This window comes from Pisolithus orientalis (genome assembly GCF_024613125.1).
Source record: "Pisolithus orientalis strain OTSU chromosome Unknown F5J12scaffold_37, whole genome shotgun sequence".
In the NCBI taxonomy this organism is placed as follows: Eukaryota; Fungi; Basidiomycota; class Agaricomycetes; order Boletales; family Pisolithaceae; genus Pisolithus; species Pisolithus orientalis.
In genome coordinates, this window is record NW_026260818.1 from 286611 (window position 1) to 305507 (window position 18897).

At 49.7% G+C, this 18897-nt stretch overlaps 4 protein-coding genes across 4 annotated transcripts; all 4 read left to right on the forward strand.

Moving 5' to 3' along the window:
- The first annotated feature begins 1771 nt into the window (after positions 1–1771).
- On the forward strand, positions 1772–6116 carry F5J12DRAFT_357686 (hydroxymethylglutaryl-coenzyme A reductase-domain-containing protein). The gene is made up of 7 exons (XM_051739034.1): positions 1772–2164; positions 2224–2616; positions 2667–3209; positions 3310–3546; positions 3600–4527; positions 4577–5429; positions 5484–6116. The coding sequence occupies exons 1-7, from the start codon at positions 1856–1858 to the stop codon at positions 5929–5931; spliced, it is 3711 nt and encodes a 1236-aa protein (XP_051596610.1). The 5' UTR covers positions 1772–1855; the 3' UTR covers positions 5932–6116.
- A 1-nt stretch (position 6117) lies between these two features.
- F5J12DRAFT_357649 (acetyl-CoA synthetase-like protein) lies at positions 6118–8940 on the forward strand. Its single transcript, XM_051739033.1, has 15 exons — positions 6118–6567; positions 6619–6703; positions 6752–7089; positions 7138–7168; positions 7227–7302; positions 7353–7382; positions 7438–7645; positions 7692–7789; positions 7848–7857; positions 7910–8077; positions 8139–8257; positions 8312–8328; positions 8384–8407; positions 8463–8648; positions 8703–8940. Exons 1-15 carry the CDS (start codon positions 6197–6199, stop codon positions 8847–8849), a joined length of 1908 nt encoding a protein of 635 aa, XP_051596611.1. The 5' UTR covers positions 6118–6196; the 3' UTR covers positions 8850–8940.
- A 29-nt stretch (positions 8941–8969) lies between these two features.
- On the forward strand, positions 8970–10657 carry F5J12DRAFT_854000 (uncharacterized protein; the record flags this gene model as incomplete). Its single annotated transcript, XM_051746622.1, has 8 exons — positions 8970–9286; positions 9335–9455; positions 9505–9586; positions 9639–9970; positions 10019–10140; positions 10197–10224; positions 10274–10371; positions 10431–10657. Coding segments are annotated over 8 exons (1144 nt in total), but the record flags the coding sequence as incomplete, so codon positions are not given.
- Positions 10658–10730: 73 nt separating this feature from the next.
- Positions 10731–14552, forward strand: F5J12DRAFT_854006 (exocyst complex component Sec5-domain-containing protein). Its single transcript, XM_051746623.1, has 16 exons — positions 10731–10872; positions 10924–11031; positions 11082–11107; positions 11157–11354; positions 11402–11482; positions 11542–11687; positions 11744–11991; positions 12042–12160; positions 12210–12329; positions 12380–12510; positions 12559–12895; positions 12946–13298; positions 13352–13468; positions 13519–13660; positions 13716–13894; positions 13949–14552. The coding sequence occupies exons 1-16, from the start codon at positions 10787–10789 to the stop codon at positions 14267–14269; spliced, it is 2712 nt and encodes a 903-aa protein (XP_051596613.1). The 5' UTR covers positions 10731–10786; the 3' UTR covers positions 14270–14552.
- The last annotated feature ends 4345 nt before the right edge of the window (positions 14553–18897 follow it).

Sequence of the window (18897 nt, forward strand, 5' to 3'; positions counted from 1 at the left end):
GCGGTCAGCGAACCGCCCAAATGCGGGGGGCCTCGGCTGATCGGCCGTCGATTTCCGGGGAAATCATATAGACTCAACCTGGAGGGTCGAGGGCCTTTCGCCAGTTGTCATGTCCGCCTTCATCAGAATGTATTTGTATGTGTTTGGTCAACAGTTTTTCTTTCGAATCCTTGTGTATTCTTTTTGCCTAGGGTGCAAGTTCAACGTAACTTTCAGCTTCATTCAGGCCTCATATACGTGCCCCAAACTGTGTCCGGGAAAACTGATTACTGTGATAATCATCCAACCTCCTACGCCAACCTAACCATCCCACTGCCTTTCTGATGCGTTGACGACAGGCCCCCGATAATTAAGTTATGTCGCACGGGAAAGACATGGTTTACGCGACAAGGAGATGCATTATCATCACGTACCAAAAGACTGGTGCTATTTAGCTGAGGGGTATGCATTTCACTGCCAAGTGCAGAGAGGACTCGGAGGGAATCTGGTAAGTTTGGCAATTATCGCCTTCTAACTTTGTCCACCGCGACGAAATCACGGATGGCAGAATTCTGAATTGGTCTTCTTGTTCGTAAAATAAAACTCTCTGGAAAATCGTTGGTGGTACACCTCAACAGCACACCTTCGCGATGACTTTCCTTTACGCAGGACCTCGCAATCCACCCAGTTGGCAAGGGACGGCATGCCAAGGGGGGAACAAGACAGGGGAAAACAACAACACAGTGCACGTCATAAATACCACAGATGTGCTTCTGCGCCTCAGGAATGCGCCAACTCTGTTCTGATGAGTTTCCGGACGAATCCAACCACCGTGATGTGTGGCCGCGACTAGTTGACATGTTTGGTCGTCTGCGCTGAAACTGAGTCACGGAACGGCGCAGAATACGTACATACGCGGTAAGTACTGAGAAAGTTCGAACTGTTTATACTGTGGGTTTTAGGTATCCCAAAACAGGTGAATTTAGTAGGTTTCAGGCAGTGAAATAGCGCCATACCCAGGATGGATGTTCGTAACATTCTAATGTGAGTGCGTGGTCTGCCCGGTAGGTCTCCGGCCACCCTGTCTGCAACCAGTGAGACATTATGTGCCGGTACCGGCTACTTCTGTGTGTTTGCTTCACAGGGCAGTGCTGAAGACTGACTGTCGAACAGCAGGAACGTTGAAAAGACTGTAACTTCAAGTTTTCTTGTTGCGAACGTCGCGGCCGGGTGAACGTTGTTCCTGTGTAAGCCCAATGTCTCCATTTACTGCCCTGTACTCCGTAACTCCGCTGTTGTGTTCTTCTAAAATTCCGTGCGTTACGATAGCATCGGAGGGGGAGTGGACCTCTACTCAACACGTATTAGTCTTCTGCTTATGCGACGGCTTTTCAAGTTGCCGGTACATACCAACCAGTGTGGCAGCATCCTAGTCTCAGAACGTTCCTGCGGCCACGTTCCACGAACCATCGAAAGATATGGTTTGGCATGATAATACCGTAAGGCTGTACAACTACAAAACCAAACTCAAAGAATACCAAGCTATCGTACTGGCAATGTTTCGGAGGATTCCCAAACTGTGAAACAAAGGAGCAAAGGAGTTCCTCTGGTGTTTTTCTCTCTGACGGTCAGGTGTGCTTGAAGAATAACTGATTAACAGTGGGCCGGTTTCGATGACATCGGTGGCCCGAACTGATACATACGTGGGTGATAAATTCAAGTGGTGGCAGTGCTCGCGCTGCCTGGGGTCGCGGTGCAGCAAGAGTGATACATCGCTATTCCCTCCAAATGCATCCGGTACCCTTTACAGCAAGACGAATGGGAAACACTTCATAAGACCTATGACAGTTGTCCGCTGGTTGGGCAACTTTTCAATATGCGTGTATGGCTGTTGCCTCTGACACGCCGCACAGTGTTCTCTCCTATAGAGACGATCGTGTTCTGCTCGATCATCGGGACACTGGCCTACTTCCATGTTCTATCGTACATCAAACATGCAGCTGTCACTCTTCCGACTTTTCCCTCTTCCGCACGCCCGTCTCATGTCATTCTCCACGATAGGGAATGGGTCGGTGTTGAGGAGGAATGGTACATGAAGCGCCTAGGCTCTCCAGGTTCCCGATCGGTTGAGCTCCAGCAGCTAATATTCTCTTCGCGTTCCACTTCAGCACAACCTATAGACATGGCAAGTTCTCCTAGTTGGTGGAACGCTACGCCTATCGCTGATTCTAATGCACATCGAAGACAACTACCCACTCGAAGCTAAACTGGGCGGGCATTGGACTCTCGCTCGATAACTTGTCACACTACATATCTAATAACGTCCTGACCAGGACAGGCCAGAATTATTCATCGCTTTGCTACCCCGCTGTCAGCTCAAGTGCTGATCGCCAGTGTTTTGCTAAGTTATCTCCGCAAACACCGGAGTCATGGGTCTTGTCATTGTCGTTCGTGACCGGTGCTCGGAAACCGTTTGTCGATTCCCTGAAATCACGGGTGACCTTCCACAAGGATCGGTACGGGATCCAATATCTTGTCGAAGGTCAGCCCTCAGCTGAAACGGGTGGAACCAAAGGGAGTAAATGGGTGAAGTGCGCTGCACGGGCTCTCGCGTCTCGCTTCGCAGAGTCGGTTAAGGTAAGATGTTGTACATGAGTTTCTGGTGGATGTTTAATGTGCTAGTACAGAAAGCAAACTTACTTGACGCTCTGTTTATCCTGTCTGGGTACATTCTCATGTTTGTTTCATTCACCCGCCTCTTCTTGCGCTCGCGCGCCTTGGGATCCAACTTCTGGCTCAGCACAGCCGTTGTCTCTTCAGCCTTCCTCTCTTTTCTGCTTGCTTTGCCATTGTCGCACTACCTCAACATTCCTCTCGACCCCGTCAGTCTGACGGAAGCGATGCCATTTCTTGTTTCCACAGTCGGATATGAAAAACCCTTGCGTCTCGCCAGCGCTGTCTTTAACCATCGCCATCTTACCACTGCGACGAAGGACAGCTTCGGGCGGAATGCAATGAAACCGGCGGGAGACATTGTACTGGAAGCCATGGAAGAATGCGGCAATAGCATCTTCTGTGAATATGCCCTCGAAGTCGTGGTGCTTGCCTTGGGTGCCAGGAGCAGAGTCGGCGGCCTGCAGGAGTTCTGTGCGTTGGCTGCGTTACTATTAACACTGGACTGTGTCCTCTTCGCGTCGTTCTACCCTGCTATATTAACTATTATGGTCGAGGTAAGTCGTCATCACGTGGGGCCTGGATTCGTGCTCCTCGGATAGGCCCTTGTTGCACTTAGCTGTCCTTGGCGCCACTCACATGGTTTTCCCTTATTAGGTCCGACGAATCCAGACTGCTCGTAATACCATTACGAGGTCTCGCAGTTCCAATAATCTCACAGCTGAGGGTAGAGCGAGCTGCTTAGTGCGCCCGACGCAACCACAACGGAGAGGCAGTCTTTGGAACAGAGTCTCTATTGCCCTTCTTGGAGTGAAGGGTGCCATGCTGAAGCACAAGAAAGGTGTATCGTCAAATACCAATCAGAATCCTGCGGCGCGCTTGAAACTCCTCTTAGTGAGTTTCCTCGTGCCTGCCAATTGGTCCATTAACTGGTTGCAACAATACAGGTCTCGACGTTCCTAACCCTGCATTGCCTCAATTTCACGACTACATTGACACCGTTCACTGACCACTACGGTTCCACCAATCTCGCGCCTTATCCGGCAGAAGCCCGCAAAGTTGACATCACCTTCGCGGCTGTCACCGAAGCCTTAAGGAGCTTGGAAACCTTTCACTTCGCCGAGGACAACTCCAGCTCCGGAGATATTCTCGTTCAGATTGCCCCACCCGTGCACTTCCTAGTCATCCCCCCATCACGCCCCTCATCGAGAACCGGCGAGATGATAGATAATTTTATGACTGCCTGGACGAAGATTGTGGGAGACCCTTTTTTGTCGAAGTGGATCGTTCTTCTTCTCGCTAGCAGCCTCGCACTGAACGGTTATCTTCTGAAAAGCATTGCTGAGGGCGCTATCAGAGGAATTCACTCTCCCAGTGTTAGGTTTTTGGCTGTTTCTGATACTAGGGAGGAAACGCTGGATGACAAGAGCACCCCCCAATCTCCGGAATCCACCACTAGTCAGGCACCCCGGCTCTTCGTCGGCAACGAGCCCGAGCATGTCATTGATGCTACGGAGACAAACACCTCATCTGATCTCCCATTTTCTCCTCCTGATTTGAGTCCCATCGTCGCTCCAGTAGCTGTCCGCGCGGACGCGGAAAGCTCTCTCCCGGTGTTCCTGCTAGATATGAGGCTGAGGGCTCAGTCAAACCCTGATAGAGGAGAGGAGTCCACCGAGATGCGTGCTGTGCGCTCGTTGGAGGAATGCATTGATGTTTTTGATAATGGTCCGAAGCCGGTGCAGCATGCGCTGGCGACCCTCAACAATGAAGAGGTCATTCTACTAGCACAGAATGGCAAGATTGCGCCGTACGCCTTAGAAAGCGTTCTGGGAGACCTGGAACGAGCCGTGGTTATCAGAAGGGCGTTGATTTGTAAGTCGACTCGTTGATCAGTAAGTGGTTACTGATGTGGGTGTCGCAGCTCGAGCGAGTACGACCAAAACATTGGAACGGTCGGACGTTCCTTATACCAATTACAACTACTCACTCGTGCTCGGTGCTTGCTGCGAAAATGTCATCGGTTACATTCCGATTCCTCTCGGTGTTGCAGGACCTCTCAAGATCGATGGCGAACAGGTCCATATTCCCATGGCCACCGCAGAGGGTACACTGGTGGCGTCTACTTCGCGCGGATGCAAGGCTCTCAATGCGGGTGGGGGGGTGACGACCGTTCTCACCCAAAATGCCATGACACGAGGTCCAGCGATCGATTTCCCGAATATCACTTCGGCTGCTGAGGCCAAGGCGTGGCTAGATTCCGAGGAGGGCTTCAACATCATTCGTGACGCCTTTGAATCCACCTCCAGGTTTGCTAAGTTGCAGCGGCTCAAGACAGCGATGGCTGGGCGCACATTGTTTGTGCGCTTCGCCACTGCTACGGGTGACGCGATGGGCATGAACATGATCTCTAAGGGAACTGAGAAGGCTCTTGAGGCCATGCAGAAACAATTCCCTGAGATGGCTACTCTTGCGTTATCTGGAAACTACTGCACAGATAAGAAACCTGCTGCCATCAACTGGATAGAGGGGCGCGGAAAGAGTGTGGTGGCCGAGGCTGTCGTTTCTGGAAAGGTCGTTAAGGGCGTTTTGAAGACGACCGTCGAGGCGCTTTGCAATTTAAACACGAAGAAGAATCTCGTGGGTAGTGCTATGGCCGGCTCGATCGGTGGTTTTAACGCTCACGCTGCGAACATCCTCACCGCAATCTTTTTGGCAACTGGACAAGATCCCGCCCAAAACGTGGAGAGTTCTAATTGTATGACACTCATGGAACCGTATGTGGACCCGTTGTTGTGTTGTAACCATCTCCCGCTGACCTCGGCTATCAGTACTAATGGTGGAAAAGACCTCCTCGTCACAGTAACTATGCCTTCGATCGAGGTAGGCACTGTTGGTGGTGGCACAATCCTGGCCCCCCAAGCAGCAGTGCTCGAGATGCTTGGCACTAGGGGGCCCCATCTGACTGTTCCTGGACGCAATGCAGAGCGCCTTGCTCGCATTATTTCTGCAGCAGTCATGGCAGGAGAACTGTCATTGCTTAGCGCACTGGCTGCCGGCCACCTCGTGCGTGCACACTTGGCTCATAACCGCTCGCAAACGAACACTCCGAATTCGTCAAGGCCCGTAACACCAGCGCCCACAACTAACAACATACGCCAACAACAAGCTACAGAGAGTACGGTAGTACTATCCCAGCAGCCTCACGTCTCCCTCACGTTGTCTACCATGCCTTCCCCGCCACCTTATTCAGTTTCAGAGGCGAAAGGGACAGATTGAACATTACATTACCCGCTAAGTCGCTTTATTTGTATTCGGTGCTAAGTACCATGTACGACACCTACTGTATTACTGACTTCCACGTTGTCTGTACCTATTACTGTAACATGAGACATTTTTTAATCGATGTACTTCTGAGATGTTTTATCGCCGCGGTAGCGATTGTTTTCTGGTTGCTGTGAAAACCGTCAGGCAGCCGAACACGACGTATCGATAGATTGTACATAATACCGCTCTCGAGCAGCACCTGGCGAACGACGTGACCATGGTCCTTCTCCTAAGAACCAGGATCCGCTTACACTTAACCGGGAGTACAACTGGAAAGTGGAGGGCGCGACGGCTGATCACGCTTTCTTCTGTCGAAGGCCCGTCGCAACCCCCATTGGAGCGCAGGACTCTCCCAGTTTATTTTCGGGACGAGATATTTGGCAAGCATGCGGAACGACGGGCACTGATCTCCCGTCAAGAGCGTCCGAGAACTCATGGAGGGCCACCGTCTCCAAACACGGGTGTTCACAGTCATCTTTCATGGGATTTTCAGGAATTCTACCGACACATCAATGCGACAGCGAGAGGTCTCATTTCTCTCGGTGTGAAGAAAGGTGATCGTGTCGGCGTCATCATGGGCAACAACAGGTGTGATTATCGTTCTTCCGCAGCCTTATTCGTTCCACTGAATTTGAGCAGTGCATATGCTCTGCTGCAGTGGGCATGTGCTAGCGTCGGTGCCATCTTAGTCACTCTCAACCCCGCATACCGTCTACCCGAACTCGTGAGTGTTCAATACTTCACTTGAGAGCGAAGTTATCCACAAGGCTAGGTCAAAGCCCTGAACGTCGTTGGGCTGTCTCACTTATTTATTGTACCACGCGTTCGAGCGTCACAATATTTACGTGGACTGTCCGCCGCATTTCCAGATTTACGACACTCGGCCCCAGGTAATATTCAGGTGGCCGACTTGCCTTCTTTGCGGAACCTCGTCGTGGTAGACGATGTGCCTGATCACAGGGAATACCTCGAGGAGATTGGTGACACGAAATGTGCGATAGATTTTCGCGAGATGTTAGTATGGCGTGAAGACGGTACCGAGCAACGACGAGTGAAAGAACTTGTCGACTCACATCATCCTGACGAAGTGATCAATCTACAGTTCACGAGGTATGTTCTGCTATCCATGAACGAACTCATGTACGTAACTGTCAACAGTGGAACGACTGGCAAGCCAAAGGCTGTGTCGGTAAGACCGCTCTGTCCCTCCTTACTTGGCCGGTTTTTGAGTTCCCAACTTTACCTAGTTAACTCACCTGAACCTCTTAAATAACGGTCTCTCGAACGGCCGATGCATGCGCCTCACTGCAGATGATATTCTATGTGCGTTGTTTTGTTGTCAAAGGTTGGTAGAAACGCTAACATATCCGCAGGTAATGTCCCGCCGTTGTTTCACTGCTTTGATGAGTCCTATATTCGCTCATCTTTTGTGGGACTTTAAGTTCATGTCTTCTATACGCCTGGTGCTAGGTAACCTGGCTGCATGGTCTCACGGAGCCTGCATTGTATACCCTTCTCCCGTTTTTCATCCCGAGGCGATTGTTGATGCAGTCGTACAAGAACGCTGCACGGCCTTGCACGGCGTACCCACACATTTTCTCGGTGTATTGTCGGAAGTACAGACACGGCAACAGACAGGAGAAAAGTTGGATTTGAGCTGCTTGAGGTATGTTTACGGCAATTTAAGAATTCATATGCAAACAGTCTGGTAGGACTGGCATTGCTGCTGGTTCACCGGTACCCATTGACTTGATGCACCAACTCATCAATAAACTGAATATGGTTGATATCACAAACGCGTATGGAATGAGTAAGCTTTCTTTTATCTGCCTGTTGTGGTTCAATAACTAAGTTCTTCGTACTCCTAGCTGAGACGAGGTGAGTTATCCACGCGACGCGCGGCAACGACTCTTGTCGATTCTGTTAACAGTCCCGTATCTTTCCAAACTACACCAGCGGATCCGGTCATCAAGCGTGTTGAGACCGTAGGTAAAGTGCAACATCACGTGAAAGCGAAAGTCGTCAACCGAGAAGGGGAGACTGTTCCCGTTGGGACACCTGGCGAAATTTGTGTCACGGGTTACTTGCTTCAGAAGGGGCATGTACAACAGTCTGGCTTTCGCGTGGACTGGAGTGATTAAATATTTCAGTGTTTTTAGGTACTGGGAAGATGAGGAGCAGACGAAGAAGGTGATGCGTGCAGACCCGAAGGATCCTTCTACAATATGGATGCATACTGGTGACGAAGGGATTATGGATGAAGACGGTTATTTGAAGGGTAAGTCTTTTTGCCTTCCTGTGAGACAGTTACAGTTTGCCAACGTTCGTGTAGTTGTTGGGAGAGTGAAGGTAGAGCAATGGGTGTCCGTGTTCCGTCACCGGTGCTGAACTCATTCGTGCCAAGGACCTTATCATTCGTGGTGGAGAGGTCGGTGTTTTCGAAATTTGAGCTCAAATTCATTCCCTCTGAATTCTTCCTCAAGAACTTGTTTCCAGTCCAAATTGAAAATGTGCTTGTAGCCCATCCATTCATACGCGAGGCCGCCGCCGTCTCTGTCCCGGACGCCGTATACGGGGAAGTTGTCGGTGTATGGATTGTCCTCGAGCCCGACGCGACAATGACCAGAGAAGAAGTACGAAAACTTGTGTCAGACGGAATGAACCCACAGGTATGGTGCTTTCCTTCGTGCGAGCCCGAGATTTCAAATGTTCTAATATTTTAGAATACCCCCGAGTGGGTGTGGTTCATTGGCGAACCCGGTATCGCGAAGGAATTTCCAAAGACAGGCAGTGGAAAAGTGATGAAGCATGTCTTGCGTGAGTGGAGCAAGGAGCTCGCTCTGAACAATGTCGGAAAGGTAGCCAAGTAGTAGCTATGCGTACATCATAATCAACTCACAATACACCTGTTTGTTAGTATAGTCATGCTATAATGTAGCCGTGCGAATTACTATATATGGCGAGTCCGAGAAAAATGGGCCGACAGTAATAATGGACTCTTCGCAGCACCCAAGTGCGACCGCAATGACTGCTTCGAAGCGAGTTCGTATCTTCACTACTGAAGATGTTGCCAACCACAAGTCTTCGGGTAGTTGTTGGGTCGTTCTTCACGGAAAGGTCTACGATGTGACTGCGTTCATTCCTGACCACCCAGGAGGCGAAGACTTTATTCTGAAGAACGCCGGAAAGGACGTGGAAAATATCATGAAGGATAAGGATTTGCACGACCATTCGGATGCAGCGTATGACATGTTGGAGGAGTACGTGATCGGTCGTTTGGGTACTGAGGCAACGACCGTCAGTGATGGTATGTATGTCCTCCGCTCCTGCGGACAGCCAGCTTGAAATCGATCAGACTGGCAAGCTACTGACGACTTCAAGCCGGAAGATACGGATTCCGCTGAAGACTTCGCCAAAACGCAATTCCTCGACTTGCGGCAACCGTTGCTTTGGCAAATGTGGCGGGCGAATTTCAGGCTTGTGTTCTTCGTATTGTTATTTCAACGAGCCTGACGAGACCTGCAGTAAATCATACTACCTTAAACAAGTTCACCAACCGCGTCACTTGAAGCGGTCAGCGCGTTTGTTCGGTCCCGATGTTCTAGAGGCACGAAATCCCTTCAGGGGCGCATTTGTTCTGTTCTAACCATCTTCGCCAGGTGTTCACCCGCACGGTATGGTATGTCGTACCTGTGGTATGGCTACCCATAGCCATCAATTTATTTGTGCGCTCGATGTTGCAGTTCAACATGCCCTTACCCTCGTTTTGGGACAATCCGATATACCCGTTCTTTAAGCTATCTTCATTGGCATCGGACATGTTCATGAAAACCCTGCCGTGCTTTTTGCTCGGGAATCTTATCTGGACCTTACTGGAGTACGGAATGCATCGGTTCCTCTTCCACATCGACGACCTCTTACCTGACAAACCCGTCTTTTTGACACTACATTTCCTGCTACATGGTATCCATCATTATATGCCAATGGACCGGTGAGGCAATTTCAGCTCTTTCCTGATTAATGCTGACGAGGGTTTCAGCTTGAGGCTTGTCATGCCGCCGGTCTTGTTTGCAGTTCTCCAGGCGCCGTTCACTCGTCTGGCGTACATACTGTTCCCGACTGCCGTTGCTAATGGCATAATTTCCGGCTCGTTCACTTTCTGTAAGTGATACCGTTCTGGCTTTTGGACTACCCCGTTTGACGAGTGTGCGTGGAAGATGTCATTTATGATTGCATGCATTACGCGTGAGTATGGACTTGAGACCTTCGTGACTTACGAGCTAACCTATTGTAGATTGCATCACACGATGCTCCCGGCCTACATGCGCGAGATGAAGAAATACCACCTTGCTCACCACTACAAAAATTTCGAGCTTGGTTTCGGGGTTACGAGTGCGTCTTTTCCGCTTTAACACCCTGTGGCTAATTCTAATTCGCGAACTGTTCACCAGGTAAAATATGGGATTACGTCTTTAATACTGTCCTCCCAGTTTGAATCGGGTAATTCTCCACTCCGTTGCAATGTTTTTCATATATATGTCCTATTTACCCATCCCGTTGCCTATATTACATTCTTCGAGAGATAATAAGAGAGACACCAGTTTCTTTTTTGCATTGCATGTCTGGCGGCGATTATCATGCAGGAGCGTGGATACCTTTCAAATATGCGATCCGGAATTGGTAGTGCAACTATAGGTCCTGTTCTGAGTTTGTACTTGCATACGTACTGCACCGCCACAGCTCTGGTTTGACTCGACTTGGTAAGGCTATTAGTCCAGCTCCAGCCTCAGGTCTTATCTTCAATGCAATGCCTCTTTCTACGGGAAAGGCGAACTTTGGAGTGGATGAGGCATTGTTATTAAAATCTTATAAGCTATCTAATCTCAATCCCGGGTATGTTCTTCTTAGTCGTCATTCATCAGGTGGACCCATCAACACTTATAGCAAATGGGAGGAAATTGATTACGACGCGGAGGACATACCCTCGGATTTCTTGGCTGCGGCGGGGACAGACAGTGACGGAGACCCTCTTGGTCTTGGTGGTGTTATCGAGTGTGCAATAAGTTCCTCCCAGCTTGTGCACAATGGCTAATGATTTGCAGTCTTACGGGCCTAGATGCGGAAACACGTAGGGCTTTATGTCGGTTATCTCATCATCTTCTCATACCCTTCCGAAGGGTCTGCGATTTCTATTAGTTCCAAGGCCTTCGATCCGAAGGTCTTCCTGTCCGTCGCCCACCCCAATGCCGCATACCAAGACCTTGCGGCTGGAATATCGAACCTTCAGAATTCCATAGAAGCACGCTCCGAACAGATACGCATTCTCGTTGAAGATAATTTTGATCGTTTTGTAGCGGTTAAAGCTTCTACGGATGGTATGGACCAGCGATGAAACCTTACTGGTTGCTCATGAACCTGGTAGCTCTCTACGCTGAGATGCGGGAAGGACTACTGTCTGATACCAGTGAATTTGCGTCAAAACCACTAACAGACTGCCTAAAGCGTACTGCTCACTCATGCCAACCTTCTTTTGACAAGCACTCCTGACAACATTTACGATAGGTGCTGCGGTGAAGGCCAACCAAGTGTTTCTCCCAGTCTTGGAAAATTCTGCAAAAGCTCAGAAGCTACGCACGACGCTCTCTGTTTTCGAGCGATCCAAATTCTTTTTCAATCTACCTGGCAATCTCGTCGAGTGCATCGAAGCTGTACGTTTTAAGTCTACTATCATCGTGCGCACATCTGCTAAGGACTCATCACGCAGGGTAAATACGAAGCTGCCCTCCGAAATTACAATAAGGGCAAGTTTATGTTGAACTCGCGGCCAGGTCAAATAACACCCGTAGAGTCTGGAGAAGGGAAGTCCGTGTCCTCTGCAGAGCTGCAGCAGAAGCGAATTTTGGAAAGGGTGTGGTCCAACGTGGAAAAAGTCATGAGTGAAATGAAGTTGCAGTTGTCATCCAAACTACGGGAATCTGGGCGCAGTGCTGAAGAGCAAGAAAAAATCATCGAGTCAGTGAAGTCTGAGCCGTTCATTCCAAGCGAAGCTAAGTTGTTGCCAGGATCTTACTGGAGTTAAATCCCTCGCAGGATCCTATCTGGACGTATTTTGACAGTCATCACAGCCATGTTTTGGACAAAATGAATGCCACATATCGTGCGGGCTTAGCGAACGTCAGAAGTAAGACCACTTCCAAGCTATTAGGTTAAGTCACTAAGTATCCTTGAAGCCGCTTTGGACCAGGAGGCACCGGATACAAGTGGACCCGATGCACTGAATGCATCCTTAGCATCTCAGCTGGGACTATGTCTCGCAGCTCTGGATACCAAGCAGTCTGACCTGACAATTCGTAAGCGGTCTCCTGCTCGCTTCGATCCTGTAGAATTCATTCCCGAATAGTTCAGGGAAGAGGTCATGAAGTTTGGGAGACTATCTTGGAATTGGTTAAAAACGTTTCGGAGGACCTGCTATCTTCACTTCCGAACTTTTGGAAGATTGCCAAGGGATTTCTAGACGGCAAGTTCAAAAAAGTGCGTTCTTAGTTCCAGGTTCTATGTTTGAATACGATCAATATACAGCCTACTAGCTCCAGACGAAGTGCACAACAGTGCAGGCAAATGGCGCTGGACATTGTAAAGCTGTACATCAATCTCTTCTCGGAATTTTTCATCCTCTCTGATGCCGCCGTCACCTCACCAACCAACTCTGACGGGAAATTACCCGCCCTCCTCCCGGTTCACTCGAATTCCTTGACTTCAGCCCATTTTATCATAAAGATTCTCATGGAGATGCAGGATTGTGCTAATGAGGTGGCCTCCATGGATATCATTAAAGAAGCGGGCATCAGTCTCAAAGGCTTCATGGAAAGTGCTCGATGGAGATTTACGGTTGTGCTTATTCGGGCTTGGTTACGGGGTATATATTATCTCGTTTCTACGGGTTGTGGAACTGACTGATGGCTTAAGATGCGAATGTGTTGTATCACCTCGAATCGTGGACTCCGTCTATGACGGATTCGTCTGTTACACAGTACATGTCATTATTCGAGGTGTTCCAACGGCACATGACGTTGTCAGCATTGAAGATAGCTGGAGGCGTCGATCTGGCGACTACGACTTCCTCTCTGCGGACTATTCAACAAAACCAGCTTCCCTCCACGTTCGCTAATAAGATCACTAGGGCATTTTTGGATGCTGTGTACGCGTTTCTAGATGGCTTGGTCCACCTCACTTCTAGCGAGCTTCGAGTCCCCGTGGAGGGGCCTGTCACTACCACGAGCCGATCACTACCCTCCAAGTCATCGGACTGTCGTGACGCGGTAGGCGCTACATTCAGGAGGGTTGATTATAACTTACACGCGTGGATGGACAGAATACTCGGGTCTTGCTTGTGCTTTCCAACTTCGCGTACCTTTCCTCCACGCTCATCCCGAACATGATGTCCCAACTAGAAAGCGTGTTTGGCACATCTACCGAAGAGGATCGCAAGGTTTCTATTTGGAGATGTATTGACGAGCCGATGCTAACGGATGCTTACAGACACTTGTGAAGGTTGTGCAGGAGCTGGACAAGACCCTATTCGACGGATACATCAAACCTAAATCCGCGGTTGTAGCTTCCATCCTGAAAGAAGGCATTCTGGACCCCGAAATGGATTGGTATGAGACTCCTCAACCGACTGGTACGGCAGTTTAGCCCATTTTCGATTACATATGGATTCCTCATGACCATAACAGAAATCAGACCGTACATGTATAGGGTATTAATGACTCTTGTTGGGATCCATGCACAAGTCAGTCACATCGCGGAAGGTTTGTTGGACCGCGTGCTTTGTGCGCTCGTGGATGATGCTGCGGAGGAAGCTTTGCGTTCATTCCAGCAAGTAAAACGATTTGGGATGGGTGGGATGTTACGTGTATGTCGCCTATTTGGTCTCCTGAGTCTCCAGTGGTGAACATGACTCTGAAAGGCAACACTGGAGATCGAATTCATGCATCAAACCCTGACCCGCTACGTATCGCCGTCGGCTGCCAAGACACTCTCGGAATTATACACCAAGATATCCCAGGCCTACGCTCGACGCCAAGCTGATGACAATCTGCAGGGTAATCTCGATAGCGTGAAGAAGATACTTGCGGAGAGCCGTAGGGCAACGGGTATTGAGTTCATGTGCTTTAGGCAGCCAAAGAGCAAGAGTAGCTTGAAATCTACTGCGGGGAAGTCACGAGCGAAGGGCACGGAGGGTAGCCGAGCCACTGGAGAGCGCCGACGCGCCGACGTAGTTCGTTAATTTACGCCTCTCGTGCACATCCCCAGAAGACTCGTCTCTCCGCCTACTGTGAGATTTGGGCGGGTGCCCTATTCAGACTCCCTCATTCGTTGATCCATTGTACACGTCAGGATCTCTATTGACTGAAGCCTTCCGAGGCTCAACGGTGAAAGACACATTGCCTATTTGGCACTTATTGCATTTCTATTTAATAATAGGCCTCAGCGCTCAGTTATCTATCATCCGAAAGCTGTCAGTGGCAACTTTGTATTTTGATGTGTTGACGGAATCGTTTTGCAACCCCTGGCGTGGAGTGCCTTGATCCGTAGTTCTAGCGCGCCGCTGGCCATGGAAGGGCCCTCGGTTTGAGGACATACAACAGCCCATCGATGATACTTGTAGCATGTGAATACGGAAGGTTTTCTGCAACCGAATGCCTGATAACCTATGCGCTGAGATTTTGTCTCGTCTTCGTTGCGAGTGGGCCATCGGTGTACAGAATTTCGGCGCGTTATCTGTTGGCCACACACCACGTTGCACGTCGTCTTCTGCCTCTAAATTTTCCGGTTGGAAACTATTCCCGGTACCTTATCCATCCTCTTATGTGTAACCCATTCGTACGGGGTTTCTAAGAGCTATTTGGGGGGAGTATGGGAATTTGAGAAGTGGAAAAATGTATGGGTTATGAGGGAGTATGGGTTGTACCAGGTATCTGTCAGGAGGGAGTTGGCTGTACAAGTACAAGAACTTCCCCAGCGGCGTAACTGTGGTAGGATCATTAACTGACTTGGTTGGCCAGTTGGAACTCACCACTGTGGGGTGAGTACACTCAGAACGGCTCACAACGATGACAGAACATGGACAGGCATGTGGGGATTAGACAATCAAGCGTACACGCTGATACAAGATGCTCAACAGAGCAAGTGAGTGGAAAGAGAGAAAAGAAGAGACGACCTGCACATACATGCAGCACCAGTATATATACCCCTGGGGTCCAAACAGTACAACACAGCAGGAGGGATCCACATGCCCAGACAAGGGCACGACTGAGGGAATAGGAGATGTGACGACGTGAAGCGATAGCGTGAACGGTGTGTATGGTGTGTGAGTGGCAAGCGGTAAGTGGTAAGGTAAGCGAACACTTACACCCTCCCAGCCCATAAAAAAAGGCAACCGGGGGGAGAGGGAGCGTGAGTGGGCATGAACCCTGCATCTTCTTCAGCATCTTCTTCATCAACCTGACCTCAACTCTTCTTCATCAACCTCAACATCTTCTTCATCAACCTGTTCTTTGTCAACCTCAACACCCTACGGTGGGTGCTCCCTTTCCCAAACATCTAATGCCTCGCAATCCTCCAGATCCTTCTTCATCAACCACTCATCATCCTCCAGTCCATACCCTAACCACTGCACCAAATACTTCTTCGTCCTCCCAACCCGCTTCTCATCCAAGATCCGCTCAATCAAGTTCTCCAACTGACCATTCTCCATGACCACAGGGCCTGGGTGAGGTAGCTCGCGAGAGGGGAAGAGTGTTGTATCATTAGGCACGAAGGCATGTAGTTGACTGACGTGGAACATGGTGCATGCGTTGGCTGCACGAGGCACATCTAAGACATAGGAGGAGGTTTCGGGCAAAGCCAACAAGATGGTGTAGGGGCCATCATACTGTGGCATAAACTTGGCTACATGATTTGTTCCATTAGTAAGATATTCACGACGATGATGTTTCGTAGACAGCCAAACCTTGTCCCTGATCAAAAACCTTGGGTCGGGGACGTGGTGTCGATTAGCCGCATGAGCTTGAGCCACCTTTGCCGCAAGTAAGTTGTCATGCGCTTCGAGGACGTCCATCTCCAGACGAGCCAAAAAGGCAGCAGCATCTGCATGTTCTGTTGTCTCAGCATCCAAAGTGGAGATGGGAGGTAAGAGATGTGGAGAACAACCAAGGTGGAGCTGAAATGGGGAGAACCCCATACTATTGCTAACGGTGTTCATAATATGGAAACGTACGCGAGGCAGGGCCTTGACCCAGCCTTTCTGGCTACGTTCAACATGGAAGTGAACACATTGGTTGACTGTCTTGTTGGTGCGCTCGCTTGCCCCATCGGTCTGGGGATGGTACGACGAAGACATCTTGAGTTTAACTCCTGTCAACTTGTGAAGGGACCTCCAGAAGCAAGATAAGAAAAGCTTATCTCGATCTGAAATGACCTCCAAGGGAAGGCCATTTTCACAATACCAATGATCGAAGAAAAGTGTAGTGAACTCTGAGGCAGTGATGAAACTTTGACAAGGCACAAGGCATGTGTCAGCACCAAGGCAGTCCGTCATTGTGACGATCATATTGAAGCCATGGTCCTCTGGTAAGGGACCAATGAAGTTGATGGCCACAGAGTCTCCACGAGCATCAGGGACTGGCAGGGGATGTAACGGGCCCGCCGGTGCCATAGTCGGAGACTTGTTGCGCATGCAATGAGTGCAAGCTGGGATATATGCAGATGCAAGGTCACGACGCATGTTAGGCCAGTAGAATGAATTACGGAGAGTCGCATAGGTCTTGTCCATGCCAAAATGGCCTAAGGCATCATGGGCGAGGTGAAAGAAGCGTTCTTGTAGTGAATGTACATGGGGGATCACCAAGCAACCCACAAGGTACAACAGGCCATCACGTTCCTGTAGACCGGGCAGTGAGTCAAGAAGAGAGAATAGTCACCGACAGAAGGGATCTTCTGTGTACCCTTTCAATATCTCCACTGTCAGCAACCTGTCCACCTTGACCGTGGACACTGCAGCCATGGGGGGGGCGCCATCCGAGCGTCGCAACAGGGCATCAGCACCCACATTACACTCGCCTTGAATATAATGAATCATCAGATCAAACTGGGACATGTATTCTTGCCAGCAAGCTTGGCACTGGGAGAGGTCGCGTTGTAGGGCAAAGTGCTGAAGGGTTTGATGATCAGTATACACCAACACTGGGGTCCCAAGCAGCTCGACCCTCCACTTCTTCAAGGCATGAATGATGGCGAGGAGCTCCTTCTCGTGCACAGGGTAATTGAGTTCAGCACTGTGAAGGGGAGTGGAATCGAAAGCAACTGGCCGAGCCGTCTCCCAAGTGGGTCCCCAAGAGAGAATTGCCCCAGTTTGGAAGTCCGAGGCATCGCATGTAAGGAAAATGCGGTTGTCACCTGGATTATCATGATCAATTGTCATCAAGCAGTGGGGACTGACCACAAGATCTTTGATGGCCTGGAAGGCCTGCTGATGGTCATCATTCCAGACAGGGAACTTGAGTTCCACAGCCTTGGTTGTCAACGTGTTCAGAACACGTGTGTGCTCTGCGAGATTGGGAAGATGATCTGCAACGTAACGAACAAGGCCCAGGAAGGCCTGCACGTCCATAACCAATCGTGGTACTGGCCAATCAAGGATCCTTGCGATCTTGGAAGAGTCAGGCTCGATTCCATGAGCAGAGATGCAATGGCCAAGAAACAGAACTTCAGTACAAAACAACTGAGTCTTCTTAAGAGAACAATATAACTTAGCGTCACAGAGAGCCTGGAGGACTGCACGGATGTTGCATTCATGTTCCTCGAGCGTCTGTGACCAGATAATAATGTCATCAAGATACACATGGCAAATGCGACCGATTAGATGATGGAGGGCAGCAGACATCCGATGCTGATGAACTGCAGGGGCATTCCACACCCCCATAGGCATGACAGTCCACTCGTACAGGCCCCAAGGTGTGTGCACGGCTAACCATTTAATGTCATCTGGATGAACCTTGGTCTGAAAGAAGGCATTGGTCATATCCAGTTTCGTGAAATACCTGCCTTTAGCACAATCACGAAGGATCTCATCAATGTGGGGTAACGGGTGGTTATCGGGGATCGTGTTCAGATTGAGTTGTTGAAAATCGTTGACCCAGCATGGCAACGCAGCAGGATCCGCCTTTGGAATAATGAACGTGGGCGAAGAGTGAGTACTATTGGAAGGCCGTAAACGCCCTGCATCCAGATGTTGTTGTAGTAACATTTTCCACGCTTCATGATACTTCTTTGGACAATCGTACGACCAAAGCTGGATCACCTTGTTGGCATCCTTGGGCTGGACCCAGAAGAGCACATCGTCAGGCAGGGCATCTGTGGGTGGAATGTCACTCGGGAAGTGATCAGTGAACTCAACCTTGAGTTGTGCATCACATGTTGTCAGCTCCTCAGCAGCCACGAGGACCTCAATGTGATGCTGTACTGCGCCAATAACATCCACCCCACAGACCAGGGTGGACGCCACCTCCACAAGTTCGCGATACACAGGCAGAATGCTATGTAACTCTGCAAGGACCACACCCTTAAGTTGCTTGACAGCCTGAACAGTAGGGGTTACTGGTGAGGGGACAGGTGCTGGGACAGGAGTTGGAGGATTCAACAAGTCATAACCAGTATCTTTATTAATACATGTACAGAGAGCATGATCGACGACGAGCTGATTATGTGCAAGGAACGGAAGTCCTAACAAGAGTGGTGTACATAAATGGGGTGCAATGATTGCACAGATGGACTGAGAATGAAAGCGTGCATCCAGGGAAAGACAAGATAGCACAACGTAACTCTGCAGAGACATGACCTCCTGGTTACCAGAAG

What these genes read in the sequence shown, in the direction of transcription:
- F5J12DRAFT_357686 (XM_051739034.1), top strand. Translation starts at nt 1,856, where the DNA reads ATGCGTGTATGGCTGTTGCCTCTGACACGCCGCACAGTGTTCTCTCCT. An exon ending in TATTAACTATTATGGTCGAG is followed by an intron (nt 3,210 to 3,309) that starts GTAAGTCGTCAT and finishes TTCCCTTATTAG; the next exon opens with GTCCGACGAATCCAGACTGC. An exon ending in TATCAGAAGGGCGTTGATTT is followed by an intron (nt 4,528 to 4,576) that starts GTAAGTCGACTC and finishes TGGGTGTCGCAG; the next exon opens with CTCGAGCGAGTACGACCAAA.
- F5J12DRAFT_357649 (XM_051739033.1), top strand. Translation starts at nt 6,197, where the DNA reads ATGGTCCTTCTCCTAAGAACCAGGATCCGCTTACACTTAACCGGGAGT. An exon ending in CATACCGTCTACCCGAACTC is followed by an intron (nt 6,704 to 6,751) that starts GTGAGTGTTCAA and finishes CCACAAGGCTAG; the next exon opens with GTCAAAGCCCTGAACGTCGT. An exon ending in ATCAATCTACAGTTCACGAG is followed by an intron (nt 7,090 to 7,137) that starts GTATGTTCTGCT and finishes AACTGTCAACAG; the next exon opens with TGGAACGACTGGCAAGCCAA.
- F5J12DRAFT_854006 (XM_051746623.1), top strand. Translation starts at nt 10,787, where the DNA reads ATGCCTCTTTCTACGGGAAAGGCGAACTTTGGAGTGGATGAGGCATTG. An exon ending in GGTTAAAGCTTCTACGGATG is followed by an intron (nt 11,355 to 11,401) that starts GTATGGACCAGC and finishes TGAACCTGGTAG; the next exon opens with CTCTCTACGCTGAGATGCGG. An exon ending in GGGCTTAGCGAACGTCAGAA is followed by an intron (nt 12,161 to 12,209) that starts GTAAGACCACTT and finishes GTATCCTTGAAG; the next exon opens with CCGCTTTGGACCAGGAGGCA.